This window comes from Gracilinanus agilis, chromosome 3 (assembly GCF_016433145.1).
Source record: "Gracilinanus agilis isolate LMUSP501 chromosome 3, AgileGrace, whole genome shotgun sequence".
Taxonomy (NCBI): Eukaryota; Metazoa; Chordata; class Mammalia; order Didelphimorphia; family Didelphidae; genus Gracilinanus; species Gracilinanus agilis.
Genome location: NC_058132.1, coordinates 241,416,328 through 241,432,076, shown reverse-complemented (window position 1 = coordinate 241,432,076; position 15,749 = coordinate 241,416,328). Strand labels below are relative to the sequence as shown.

The following is a 15,749-nucleotide window of genomic DNA, read 5'->3' as shown; positions in this document are numbered from 1 at the left end:
TGACTCCCCAATGCCTAGCTCTTACCACTCTTCTGCCTTGGAACCAATACCTTGTATTTATTCCAAGATAGAAGGTAAGGGCTTTAAAAAATAAAAATAAAAATAAAAATAAAATAAAAGCATACATCAGTTATCTAAACTGACATGCTACTATTGCTGATGGTTAGATTTCTCATTATTACCCTTTCTTATTTGCTCACAGAATGATTTCTCTTCATTCTAGGCTAACCTCTACTAGGACTCAAACCTGTTTACCAAAGCTAATCTACATGGCTCCTTTAAAGAGTACATTCTCCTCCTTTGATAATTAGACTACAAGACTTAACAAAAACAACAGATTTTTAGGGATGTGCATCATACCCATCAGGATAAACTACAGGCACAGTTAATCTATCCAAAAGTGATTTCCCAACTGCTTCAATTTCATCAAATTGCTCTTCATCATTAATAGCTTCAGGCTCTTCTGGACATTCTTGCAAAATCTATAATAAACAAAGAGATAATATGAATAAAAAGGGAACCAAGCTTACAAATTTTAGTAGTTTGAATGCTTTTTATGCAATACTAATAGACTGAATGTCTTTCCTTTCTCATATTTTATACACATTTTTACAAGATCAATCTATTACAAGCAAAGATGCAATCCAAACAGCAAAATTAAATGTTTAACTCTCACTTACAAAATGAAATTGGAAAAGACCACCAGTTATTTTTTCCCAACATACTTAGCATAGTACCCTGGACAACAGTAGTGAAAAAGTTCAACTGCATTTGTAATAAGTGTGAGCATGAGTCGATGTGACAGACAGCATGTCCCATGAGTTCAGTAGATAGCCTTAATAGCAAGAAAACTTCAGATCACCTCCTTTCTCTGACACATGATCATCAGTTAGTCAGGTAACATCTCAGTATACAAAGAACTCTTGAAGACTAAAAATTATAAATGAGTTGTTGATCTGAATAGATGAAAAGTTTATAAACAGGAAGAGACCCATCACAGATGTCATTATAGGTCAGGGCCCCCTAAAATAGTACAAGTTATTAAATACTAAAATATATCACTAACATGAATAAATAACTAGTGTGATAACAAAAACTGATGAAGAGTACAGCTTCTTAAAAGTTAAAACAAAAAATCCACCTCTGCCTAACAAAGAAAGCTTCTTTATTTGTACTTTTCTTCCATATATATTTTTTTCGCTGTCTTGTTTGATTATTTTTTGCTATTTATTTTGACATTACTAGAAAGTCAAACATACAGCTGTGTTTAAATTTAGGATGACTAAATAGTTCATGGGAATATTAGACTAGCAAAATTTTAAAGCAGTAAAGCTTTCATCTATATTCAAAGCAATTTCTAAAGAAAACTATTAAATTCTAATTATGACAGCTAACGGTCTATTTATTCAATAAGCATTTGTTTTCTACATGTTATATGCAGAGTACTTTTTACATTTTATAGAATACAAAGGAAAGAATCATACATCATAGTGCTTACAATTTAAGATAAAAAAACACATTTATGTAAAATAGTTAGAATGATGCTAAATCAATGAATAAGCAAGTATATATTATAAACAGATCATATACCTAATTCCTAAGGAAATTCAAAGCTGAAAGGTCACAGTGAAGTTTTATTAAGGAAGGCTTTATAGAGAAAATGAATCTTAAGTGAGGTACTGAAGAATTAGCAGGAAAAAATGGGGAAATTCAAATTTTGGGACAGCAAATAGCATGAGAACAGTTTTTTTTTTTTAACTTTGTATCCACAATACCTAGCAGGGTTTCTTGAAAACCCGCATCTCTTAAAATTAGTGAAGACAAATAGGCAGTAACAGATAAAGAAAGATGGAATAAAGATGTCATGCTAGAGAACACTGGAAGATACCAACGAAGCTATTCATGATGTGCTTGGGGTTACCTCAGCTTGCATTAGGGTGCCAAGAAGCAACCTTATGCCTCACACTGGTTACAGAAAGGTTGAAAACTAGCCTGGTTGTTTTATTTTTGCCCTTCGTATTTAAAGGTGACCAAAATGACATTACGATGTCAGAGTTGATGTACAATGTGTCCAATTGGCTGATGAGACCAATATGAGCTTGGGGAGGCTCTACTACAATCAGGCACAAATAGTTCATGTAAACATTTGAAGTGAAAATATCTCTAAATTTGCACATTTCACGTTTCCTTTGTTCATGGAGCACAGTGTCTTCTTTGATGTGGACACACCATGCATGGCAGTCCTGTGTCAGTGTCTCCCATGTCTCACAATCAGTATCAAAGTTCTGCAGAGAGACCTTGGGAATGTCCTTGTATGGCTTCTTCTGATTATAGTTATTGGTTACAAGTTTGGTATTCTTTCTTACTGGGGAGTAGGTAAGTCAGCAACAGTGTTGCTCTCCAACCCAAAAGGCAGAAAAGATCATTGATGTATGTATCTTTTAATATGTACAGAATACAGAAGGAAGTACAGAAGGAAACAAATAGAACAGTTTTGAAAGTGAGCATGGAGAATTTATTAGGCACTATAAAAAAAGTAAATCTTATGTGATAAATACCCAGTTTCATGCATTCTTTTTCTGTTATAATTTGTATATGGAAGTATTCTTCCAAGAATTTAAGTCTCATCAACCATACCTACAAAGAAATTCCCATACTTATAAAACCTATACCCTATAAAACCATGCCTATTAAAAAATTCCCATAACTCCAAAGTGATCAAATTAAACTACTGTCCCCAATGTCCTCTTTTAAAGCTGTTTTATATATTTAATACATAATATATATTACATATGAATAGAAATATAAACAATTTAATTATACACACACACACACACACACACAAACAACCCAGGACTCCTGGGTACAGACATGACTCTATCTTCTGAGCTACCTACCTGCCCCCCTAACTCGGAGCTTTTGTTTCCAGGGGAAGACCAAAGCAAACAAACAAACAAAGTATATATTTCATTGAAACCATTCTTCAATGTGGTAATACATTTTGCTTTCTCTATGTGTCTCATCCCCACCTCCCTGACCCAGGTCACTATTAAAATTGTATACAAATAATAATGCTTGTTTTATTTACTAGCTTTAAGTAATGATGTATATTCCCATATGAGTAAACACTAGAATCTATTTGACAGATGCTTATTTATCATAAAAATATGCTTTATATATATGTATTTGTATTCATTACATTATCTATTATTACATATATGTATTATTTTATAATTGAAAACAAATAGAATTCTTTAACAAGAGCATAGCTTAAAAAGAATATCTAACCTTTTCTGCATTTGAATGAAAGGCAATAGCCATCTCCAACCTATGTACTCTCTCTTCAGATGCTATTGTGAATTGTTTCCACACTCTGTTCAATCTAGGAAGTGTATCACCAGAAGACCGAGAAGTGCATCGCAAAGACTGGCATAAGACTACTGTAGCCTGTAGTAGTTGCCTCCCATAGTCATAAGTACTCTAGAAGGAAAAAAAGGGAAAACAGGAACTCTGTAAGGATGCCTTAATTTAGACATCATTATGGCACAAAACACAACTAAACGCATCTAGCAGAATTTATTATCACATGAATATATAATTAAGAGACTCAATATATTTTTAGAAATATACTTTATTTCTTGCTTGGAGTTCTAAATATTAAAAGCATACCCATCAACTTAATTCTGTGTTATCTTTTGCAGTCTATTCAATTAAAAAGCCCAACCTCAGTGTGATTGCTATAAAAATTATACTTTGGTATAAATATTAGTCATTACTATACATAAACCGATCAAAAGAACTAAATGAAATGTAGCCCTTTCTATGTGCACAAAAACCATACCTGTAATAAAATTAGCTCAGGCTTTTACCAATTTATAACTAGAGACAGTTCTCGCTTTACATAAATTAATTTTACACAAATTCAACTTCAAAAAAAGAATTCTGAAAGATCAACATTCCAAAAAAATCACTTCTGTTAACTTTAATGTACAGTACTGGCTGACTCTCTACTCCTGCCCCTCAACCCAGTGTCCCCTGGCTTCCCAGCCCCCAACCTCAAAAAAACAAAAACAAAAACAAAAACCCCTTAAAAAAAAAACAAAAAAACAAAAATACAAAGTCTCCAAGTAAATGCAGAAGAAGAGGCATCCATATCCATCTCTGACTGGCTTGAGATTTTCAAGAGAGAAGATATTTTCTCTACTCTACACCCCCCTCCACGTGTCTGGCTTCCATCCCTCCATACAGGGGTACCCTTGTGTCTGTTCCCACACATTCTCCTCATGCTTTCCTTTCTCTGTCCCCAGCCTCCACACTGAACTATGTGCTGGCCCCTTCCCTCCAGGGACACAAGGTTTCCTGCTAATGCCCCTCTCTCCCTTCCCCACATCCAGGAGAAAAGTCACACCTATAAAAGTTGCTCTAAATGAAGGTCTGAGGAAGAGTCCGCTATGTAAAGTGAAAATCGCGGGCAATTCTGACTGTAAAGTATACAGCAGGTGCCAATGTGCACTGGTAGACAAATTTTAAATACTAATGAAATCACAGGTCTGGTCAATTACAAAACAAAACAAACCATAAAATTACAGATGAGTTGCCAGTCTGCGTCAGTGGATGAGGTTTCCATCTTGGAAGTTTCTTATATTGATAAAACCACAGGTCTGGACCAAAAAAATTCATTTAAAAATAAATACAATAATCACTTTTAAGAGGATCTTGGAAACACACTGGAAATGCACGATTAATTTCAATATCTATTGTGATCATGTTGCTGAGTTTAAGAGAAGTTTTCTATAGTTTATGTGAGTTTTCTATAGTTTACTAATTTTACCCTGTGAATCATATTAACTTTGTACAAAACCTGTGTCCAGGGATTCATGGACCCTTTTTCAAGTTTATGCAGGATAGTTCTGATGTGCCAGTTGACATTTTCAGTAATATTTCAGCAATAATTCTGTAATAATACAACTAACCTTCTTTGACCTGGAAGGGTTAAGTTATATTATAATCATGCAGAAAGCTATTCAAACACTGAGCTTGTAGAAAAGGAAGAGAATCAGTTGTGCACCTGTGCAACATCAACAAATTTTCTATGCTTTTCCAATAACACTTTGGTTTCCTGAGCATCATCCCCCAATCTGATGTGTGTTTTAAGCAGAGCATCCAGAAGTTCACTTAGCCATTCTACTGCCTAAATGAAAGCAAAGAACAATGACATTAGATTTACTGCTTTGAATATTATCTCATTATCTTACACAAGTTGAAGATTACCATTATGCAACCTCTATAACCACTCTCAAAATGGACACCAGGATTAAGATTTTGGGGAGTGGAGGAAGAATCAATATTTTTAGTATGCAAAGTTCTTCATCTTAAATCATTGTCTAATCTGTAAGAATCAAATGCCTATTCCAATCTCCCATTGATAACCCTGAAAAGAATACTGAGGGGGCAGCCAGTTGGATCAGTGGATAGAGAACCCAGCCTGGAGTCAGGAAGGTTCTAAGTTCAAATCTGGCCTCTGATACTTTCTAGCTGTATGACCCTGGGCAAGTAATTTAGTCCCCACTGCCTACCCCTTACTACTCTTCTGTCTTAGAACTGATACTTGTATCAACTCTAAAACAGAAAATAAAGGTTAAAACAAAAAAAAGGAATACTAATAATTAAAGGAAATGCTCTTTAAAATATAAAAGTATAACATACTTGACTGAGAAAGACTATTTATAGAAACTTATGTGTTTCTAAGTCCAGATTTGTTATATTCATATTCTCATCTATTTTATGTAAATTCACAAGTTCCTCCTTCAAGTTAAAAAAAATATATAACTCTGGTTTACTTTATGGAGAAAAAAATTTTAGCTCATAATTACACAGTGCTTTAAAGTTTGCTAAATGCTTTGTAAAAATTTATCTTCTCCAAAATCCTGGCAGCATGGTTCTATTTTATTGTCATTTTACACATGAGAAAAAAAGAGTAGTCAAGACTTGCCCAGGGTCACTTGTCCAGTTACTAAATGTCTCAGTGAATATTTGAACTCATGTCTTTCTGACTTCAGATCTACTACTCCACCTAACCCTACAGACAATGATTTCTACTTGCTTATTTAGCATATAAAAATAACCATTTCTTAACAGAAAAAGAAACATAATGAGAAATAACCTTAATATGTCAACAATGATAGCCATATAAGAAGACAATTAGTTCTTTCTTTCTTTGTTTCTTTCTTTCTTCATCTTATCTTCCATCTTAGAACCAAGGCAGAAGAGTGGTAAGGGCTAGGCAATGAGGGTCAAGTGACTTGCCCAGGGTCAGAAAGCTAGGAAGTGTCTGAGCTCAGATTTGAAACCAGGACCTCCCATCTCTGGGCCTGGCTCTCAATCCACTGAGCCACCCAGCTGCCCTCCGACAATGAGTTCTTAATAATGAAATTATGTTTTCATTATGTTCAGAAAGGTTAACCTCATAACAACACTTGAATATAAAATTAAATAGCATTCATTTGGGAGTAAAGAACATTATTATTTCTTAGAATGGTTAAGTGGATCTTTACTACAACTATTTTTTTCTATTTATACAGGGTCATGAAATATATTTCTGTATGTCCATTATTTTTAAATATGTGTGTATGTGTTTGTGTGTACATGAACATATGGGAAGACATGGATGAGAGTCTGAGTATGGGCAGGCTTTAATAAACTGTACTGACAGAGGAAATGCCTGAATTGATTGAGATCAAAGATTCATTTGAGGATCTGATTATTGAAGTAGGCATATATTATTATATCAAGAGATAATAGCTGGTCTTTACCTGGGCAGCATCTTCTTCACATTTAAATAACTGAACCATCTGAAGCATCTTCAATCTTCGAACATCTACCATGTCTTCACACCTAAAGAAATTTTAAAAAGTACATTTCTGATTTATTTCAACAAATATTATAATTAAATCATTTGGTACATGCCCTCCATATTCACACTTAGTAACCTATTTCCTATGATGTCATGAAATTACTACTAAATAATCTTAATTTGAAGGATATTAAGTATAAGATTAATAGATAAAAATTTGGGAATCAATGCTTAAACAAGCACAAATCATCACAAATATAACAAAAATTCAGCCAAAAACATTAGGGAAAAAAGAGGTGAATTAAATGCAATGTGTACTAAAACAGAAATCTCCACAAAGCCCTTTAGTATAAAGAATTTCCTGTGATCTACCAGAGTTTGTACTCTCCTGGAATAATTTTTAAAAACTCAAAGTGCCCTCTAAACAATGAGAAGACATGAGAATAGAACTCTTAAAGAGGTCAAACCTGAAAAGCTTATTTAAACATTTACCTTCTAATGTAAATCAGAATGATATTTTGGATTTTAAAGTATTTCAAAAGAATACCCACCCACCCACACCCCAATATACACATCTACCTCCCCATACACACACTTATACACAGATACATATAATTTTCCTTTCCAGATGAAGTTAAAATGAACAGTGCTTTGTACCCTAAATCCATGCTACTTTCCACACTACCAAATCTTTTAAACCAGTAATACAAAGAAATACTTAAGAATATTTGTATGAAGAAAACTATCAAATACTACATTCATAAAAATTTAAATATACAAATATACCCTATAAAACATCATACTGACCAATATAATTTCGTAATAAATTATATTCTAAGAAAATGCCGGTATAGTTAGAAAACCCCACTGGACCATTCATTCCAATAATAACACTTTTGATATATAACTAATTAGATCCTGTGACTAGTTCAAATACAACACCCAGTTTTCTCAGAACCAATAAATATTAGATGGAGTTATTTATAGGAATGCACATATATATGTGTGGGGCCTTTTTATGATAAACATAAACATTTGCCTTTGTTTCCTAAGCTGCATATCTTCCATCACTCCTTGTATATGGTCCACATTTTCTTTATTTTCAATGGTTACATCTTTTCCATAGGCCCAGGATGCTTGATTAGAGATTTGATCCAAAAGACCTTGACCTTTTTCACGCAAACCTTGCAATCCCACATCTAAAACAAAACAAAATCACTATATTAAGATGTGCTTCAAGAAATAAGTTAATATTTTTTCATCTAACTAATGAATTAACTAAAATCATAGAGTGCTAATTACACAATGTTATCCTTGGAGTCCATGTTGGGGGAAATGCTTTAAAAATATTTTTAGCTTCCCTATTATTTGGATATAGTACAAAATAGATGAATCTTTATACCAAATTTTTCTCTATAGTGATTGATGTAAAATGAGTTCTAGTGTACAACAATCCAATGTAAAATTAAGGGCAAAAATAATAGGAAAGAACTTCTATTTGGTTAACAAGTTTTCCTTATTTGAAGTTCTTTCTGGGTCAGCATGTAATGACCATATAGTTATTAGAATTGGAAATATTAAAAACTTTAAAGACCATTCTTTGTAAAACTGGCAATGTTTAAAAGTAAAAGAAGCAGTAATATCACAAATAAAGGGGAAATTACTTTTTTGTCTAATGGCCTTTAGTAGCTATAGTATAATAGACATGATAATGAATTTCCTCATTCACATAGAACATGCTGAATGCTTCTTTTATAGATTTATTAGATTAAACCTATTAACATGAAAAGATGCAACTATATTTTAAAAATAAGTATAAAAAGAAATGATACCAGTTTCTATTAAGTAAATGAGCATTTACAACACAAGCTTCTTTAGCATATGAAGCTTTTAAAACTTTTTCTTTGTAATTTTTGCACCCAGGAGAATCTTACATATAGTAGATGCCTGCTGACTTAAATTAATAAAAATGTTACTGTTTTTATTTTTGCCTAAGCATGCAAATCAGCACATACTTCAAATAAATACCAAAATTAAATTTTCATTTTTAATCAGTAATTATTTATTAAATGACTCCAATATGACTTGCACTGTAAAAAGCACTGAGAATACAAAGACAAAAATGAAGCAGTTCCTGCCTTTAAGTGCTTACATTCTGTTGGGAGAAGTCAAATTGTCTTTCCTTAAATCCAGCTTTCTGTCCTCTCAATCTTCAACCTTATTTTTAAAAAAATCTCCTGGTAGCATTTGACATTACTAACTATCCTCTCTCCTCTGGACTTTGGCAATGTTTATCTTATGGTATGCTCTGTTATTTGCATCCTTATCAGTTTCCTCTGATGCATCCTAACTTGTATTCTGCCAACTATCTAGGAAAGGACACCAAAACTCTGTCCTGGACCCTTTCCTTTCCCTAACTCTCTTGGTAACCCCATTGCATGGCTTCAAGGATCATCTCTCTGTTGATGATTTCAAGATATTTGTATTCAAACCTAGACTTCCTTCTCACTCAAGCCCTGTATCACCATTTACTTACTGGGACACTTCAAAGTGGATATCCCAAATGAAAATGCCAGGAACATCCTAATCTGGAATTCATTATCTTTTCTGTCCAAATCTGCAACTCTCTAATGTTCTTATTTCTGTAAAGGGTACCAGGCACCATCATCCTTCATGTCATCCAGACTCACAACTTCAGCATCACTCTCAAATCTTCAGGAGGATCCCCTCACTCTCCATATTTGGTTACCAACTATTATAGTTTGTGGCTCCACAATATCTCTCCCATCCATCCTTTCCTTTTTATTCACTCAGTCACCATCTTTAGTTCAGGCTCCATTGACATTCATGATAAGACTACTACAACAGCCTTCTATTCATTTTCCATGTCTCAAGTCACTCTCCTTCAATCCAACTTCCATTAGCCTGCCAAAATACTTTTGCTAAAGCAGAGGTATGACCATGTTACTCTTGTATCAAGAGACTTAAATGGCTATCTATCGAATTCCCTCTAGGATAAAATACAAATACCACTCTGTCATTTAAAAACCTTTATAACCTGGCTCCAGTCTAGTATTATTACATGATGCTGTGCTTCACACTTTCTACTGTCCAGGGAATCTGACTTCTTGCTATTTCTTACACATGGCATGCTATCTTTAAACCCATTTTTTGTACTCTTTAATTCCTTCAAAGGTCAGTTCAAATGTCACCTATTATGAGGTCTTTGCCAATCTCCTCACTGGCTCCTCTACTGCTCCCCCAATTATCTCAGATTTATTTTGTATATATTGATATGTGCATCTGCTATTTTCCACAACCAAAAAAATGTAAGCAGAGTCTGCGTTGTTTCATTTTCATCTTTGTATCCTCAATACTTCACACAGTGATAGGAATATACTAAGTATTTAACAAAAATAGTTGCTGAGTGGTGTACACATAAGTACACATACAGTATATATGCAAAGAAAACACAAGTATATTAAGGGGATTATTTGCAGCTGAGGGAATCAGGAAATGTCTCAGGAAAGAGATAGTAGTTGAGCAGAGCTTTAGTATAATGTAAAGATAACAAGAGAGGGAGGTATAACATATCTAGATTTTTGTTTTAGTTTCCAAATTCCTGGGAAAGTCTTATTTTTTAAAAAATGTAAATATATTATTTATAGTGAACTTTTTGGAACTCTAAACAAACATATTCCATGAATATTTTTTATTAAAAATCAAATGCTTTTATTCAATTTGGCAATATCTTTTAAGACCAACTTTCACCTGAGGTTTATGAACCTCATATATGCCTTATAATTTTACAGAAAAAAAAATCAGCAATGCAACATTGTTTCTGGATAAATGGTAATGTCATCCTGCCTAAACTTTAGGAAACAATTTTTATGAATTATTTACGATTTTCCAAATAAGATATGTAGAATTATTTTAAAGTATGACAAAGGCTCAATGGTGATTCTAAAAAAAAATTTTCAACATATCGTCTAACCTATTATGTCCAAAACATGTGTTAGGCTCAATACATGATAAGATATTAAATATATGATCTTGGTTTATATGTACAGAAATAATTTTTAAAACTTAGTGCCTTGAGTTTTTGCACAGAATAAATGAATTTAGTTTGATTAACTGTCAATTACTTTTCATTATTATCACATTCCCCCATCCCTTGTTTTTCCTCTCTAATGTCCATTATGTCCATAAACCCTGGACCTTTGGAGCACACTGATAGCTGGGATCAAAGTTGAGATTTCCTATAAGATGCATTTTAAGCAAGCCCAGATGTAGAGCAACAGAAATAACTTAATAGAATAGGAACAAATTCTGTTTTGCAAAATTGAATGTTACCTGCATACTCTTTCACAGTCTGGGGAAAGAAATAAAGGCATAGAACCAAGCGAACTCTTACATGGTTAGAACAGAGTAACACAAAAATTCATGTTATAAGACATATTACAGTTTATACAGATTTACCACAAAACAATTCATATGCAAATACGGTTTATACATATACTAACTACAAAATGCTAGTTTATAGTACATATTAGAGGAAGCACCTGTAGATACAGAAGGGCAGGCAAGGAAGTGACAGTCAGTGAAGGCAAAAATGACTGAGCACCAAGGAAAAACCAATTGTCAGCATAAAACACAATTCCCTCCAAGGAACAAACTTATTTTGCCCCATCTTTCCTAATGTGTTCCCATGAAGCAATTCAGTCAGTATAAGTTGATTTACTGTCTAAGCATGGCAATATATATATATATATGTATATATAAAAAAAAGGAAACTTATGCTTCAGCGTTTTTAAATCTGCTTACCAACACTTTTCAGCTTCTCTTCAAGCAGTTTTAAAGTTTGCTGAATCGATGCTCCATCAGCTGGTGCTACATCTACGCACAACATCCCTAATAAGCCATCCAACTGCTGAGACAACTAAAGCAGAGGGACAGCAAAGAGATAACCCTGATGTAATCAGCATCTCGTATGTTTAATGATTAATGAGGTATATATCTAAAGCTGTTATTATAACTGTACTTGCAGTGACTAAGCAATTAAAAGACAAGTAAGAGCAATTAGAGTACATTACCCCAAACACAGAATACATAGGTGCATGCACTAGAAAGACATATTGCTATTTCCAGGTCAGCAGTAGGTAAAGTTACTGAGACTCAAACTTTATATTATGCTGGACTAGAAGCATAACAAAATAGTTATAATGAAATGTTTCTTTTGTGTTTAGACCTACGCTTTTTGGGAAAAAAATATTTAAATCTTGCATGCAGTACACCTCTGAAACAGATTCCTTCTCCCCCACCCAAATGAGACTTTGATCTACTGGCATCATTTGAATATTATGGAGTATCCAAGAAATGAAAGGGGGAGAGAAAAAAAACAGAAATAGCAAGAATGAAAACCAGCTTAAATTATATGTATGACTTCTTGTGGGGCATATTGAGGATGAATGTCCATGAAAAGACTTACATCTTGAGCAACACCATGAAATTCAAGAGCTGCTTGTAACAGATTTTGCCTGAATTCCAGCTGACTAGCCTGGCGATAACAAACATCACTGAGCTGTTGTTGAAGTGATTTCAATTCGACAAGATCCTCTTCATCTCCAGCATTCAGAAGTGCTGCAATCTGCTGATTCAGCTCCACATATACTGCAAACCATTCCTGCAATCAAGACGTCACAATTGAAATTAAGCATTAAATATTGAGGAACTATAATTTCTTATGATAAATTCTTTCAAAATCACGAGAGAATTTTTAAGGGAGGGGGGAGTCCAAAATGGAGAATAAAGATTGACTACTTAAAACATTTTAAATTAGGCTGAATAATACATTAGACAGTATGTTCCCATGTAGAGCTGGCTGGTGAAAGTTGCTTTAAATGTAGTCTACTGTGTTTCTACACACCTAAATGATGTAATTCTCTGTCTTATTCTAATATTCTAGCAGAATTTGTAACAGAATCACCTGTAGTACATACACTAATATTGCACAGTAGCTGGATGAATCAGAAATATTTATTAAAAGGAAATATATCCATTTAATGAATGCAATGCTCTAGAATCACCAACTAAAAGAGATGGAAAAGAATCTTAAAAGTCACCTACTCCAACTCCTCCCAATGAAGCCCAGGAAAGTGTGGAAACTTGTCAACAAGGTAATGAGATAAAGAACTTTCTTAAGCTAGAAGAGGCTAAAGTATCTAATGTATAGTACAATTCAATTAATAATTTAGTTGGATTTTTCTAGTCCCCTAGAGAAGCCTCATGACCATTTCTAAGTAGAGTGGAGAATAAAAGATGAAGGAGCCTGGCATCTTTTTGTTTTAGCCTATCATTTCCAAACAGGAAGTTCTGACTGTTAACATCTAAACTTCAAGAAATTTATACTGATTCTGAGGCATCAGTAACTAAGAAACTAGAGAAAAACAGGCTAATTTCCTAGAGTAATCAAAATGCTGGCTATGTACATTTGAAACAAAATCAAAATAGCAAAATGTTTAATATTCTTCTGTGGAACTCAAACCCTGTTAAAACTGAGAAAGCTTCTGAGTATCTTCACTATTTCTCATGAATTTTAAATGCCACAAATGGGGATATTCCTTACAATTAGCTAATTTCCATTAAAAAAAAAACTGGCCTTTGAACAAATTATGGTATCTGATGGTGATGGAATACTATGATGACCTGGAGGATTTCTATGTGATCTGGAAAGACCTTCAAGAATTGATGCAGAGAGAAACCAGGAGAACATTGTACACAGAGACTGATACATTATGGCACAATCAAATGTAAGACTTTTCTAATAGTAGCAATACAATGATCCAGGACAATCCAGAGGAACTTATGGGAAAAAACGCTATCCACATATCCACAGAGAAAGAACTGTGGGAGCAGAAATGCAGAAGAAACACATGATGGATCATGTAGTTCAAAGGGAATATGATTGGGGTTTTGGCATTAAGATCGCTCTACTACAAATATGAATAATATGGAAATAAGGGAGGGAAGAATGAATCATGTAATCATGGAAAAATATTCTAAATAAATAAATTCTTTTAAAACCAGCTTTGGAGTAAGAAGACCTGATTTTGAATCCTGGCTCTGACTATATAACCTTATGTAAATGCTTTTACTGTGCTGAACATTGGTGTCCTCACTTAGAAAAAAGAGAAAGCAATCGTTATAGTAGCTACCTTACAGATTTGCTTGGAGAAAATGGTTTTATAAAACTTAAAGAGCTATAGACAAGTCATTTTTATTAAGAGGTAGGCATAATAGTAAAACATCATTGGGATGACCCAGGTTGTATAGTATCCCTACTTTTGTAACTAACTATATATGTGACTCTAGACAAGTCACTTAATCTTTCTGGGCTTTAGTTTCCTTATCTGAAAAAGGAAAGACTACCTGATGTTCACTAAGGTCCCTTCTGAAAATAATAGTTCTATGACTAGTAAATGTATAGATGATTTCCTAATGTATATTTCTTGTCTGCCCTCAATTCAATAAACATTTATTAAGCATCCATTACAGGTAAGGCGCTGTGGAAGGAATGAAGATCTAAATAAAAAAATGGCATGATGCCCAACTACAAGAACTGATGTTCTACTTGGGGGTGAGAGTACAGCAAATACACACAAAGTAATTACAACACAGACTAAAACCAAGGATCTGAGTTTAAATCTACCATTCTATACCACAGCACCAAGCTGGTTAACTAGGATAATCCATGGGCAATCAATCTTCCTTTACCACCTTTACTTGGATGACTTGTCATTCTTGGCTGTTGTTTTTCAGGTATTCTTAAAAATTTGCCTTAATTAGTATTACAGAATATGATGACTTAAAATTCTTCCTCCATTTAAAGTTGTATAATTTTCTTTGCCAATTCAAAAAGCATCATGCACCAGGCAATCCTTGGAGTTCATATAATATTGAAAATATGCAGTAATATTCTGCACTTATCTCCTCCTTTGTCCTTTCTCTTTTTCCATGGATGTCCATGGTTACTGGTGAGTCAATGACTGGGGATAAGGAAGGGATGAACACTCCAATGAAGTTTTCTTTAATCTATGAAAGAACTTTGATGGCCTTGAGAATAAAGGAATACTACTAGATAGTAAAGTGAATTCCAAAATCTAAGGTATTCTGTTGGTTCTCAGTAAGCTAAGAATTAATATTATCATATGTAGTAATATAAGAATGATTATACAAATTAATTAACATAAGTTAACACTAATCTGAGATGACACCAATGGCCCCTTTCCTCATACTGATATTCCCCCTTCTTGCAACACTCCTAATAGGATTGTAGGCAAGGCCATACTTCTGTACAACCCAAGGATGAACATCATACCTGGTATGCAAAAATTGCTCAGCAAAAACTGGGGGAAAAAAAAAGGTCCAAATCACTATTGATTAGAGAAATGCAAATTAAAATTACCCTGAGGTACCACTTCACACCCAAAGGATTCCTTACTATATTCATTTCATTTTTATATCTACTTTGAAGTTATGTATACCTGAGACTGTATTTATGTCTAAATCAACTGGTAGCATGGCAATTACCTCAGTAGTCAGTAAAATGCAGACTCTATGAAGTCAAGGATCAAAGCCTTATTTATCTTTGTATTTCTTTCAGTACCCACAGTGTTCTGTAAATGGTAGGTGCTTAAAAAGTACTGAATAAATTTTATTAATGTAGGCAGCTGTCGGATTCAAAGGAAAAAAAGCAAAACTCTTATACTTCATACTTAAGAGTTTTAGAAGAAATAAATAAACTTTTGGAAGAAATAAAGACTAGAGTTTAATTTTATTGATTTAATGTTGTGATGTAATCATAAGAAGCATACTTGAACCTAAGGACAAGTCAGCT

The 15,749-nt window shown here is 33.6% G+C and overlaps 1 protein-coding gene across 1 annotated transcript in view; it reads right to left on the bottom strand.

The window, feature by feature from the left end:
• SESTD1 (SEC14 and spectrin domain containing 1) overlaps positions 1–15,749 on the bottom strand; it is an 87,356-nt gene that overhangs the window by 7,905 nt on the left and 63,702 nt on the right. The window contains exons 10-16 of the mRNA XM_044669077.1: positions 12,342–12,536; positions 11,678–11,792; positions 7,893–8,052; positions 6,813–6,894; positions 5,069–5,191; positions 3,289–3,480; positions 361–482 (exon numbers count right to left, since the gene is read on the bottom strand). Of these exons, the coding sequence (XP_044525012.1) occupies positions 361–482; positions 3,289–3,480; positions 5,069–5,191; positions 6,813–6,894; positions 7,893–8,052; positions 11,678–11,792; positions 12,342–12,536 (989 nt within the window). The remainder of the gene's footprint in view (positions 1–360; positions 483–3,288; positions 3,481–5,068; positions 5,192–6,812; positions 6,895–7,892; positions 8,053–11,677; positions 11,793–12,341; positions 12,537–15,749) is intronic.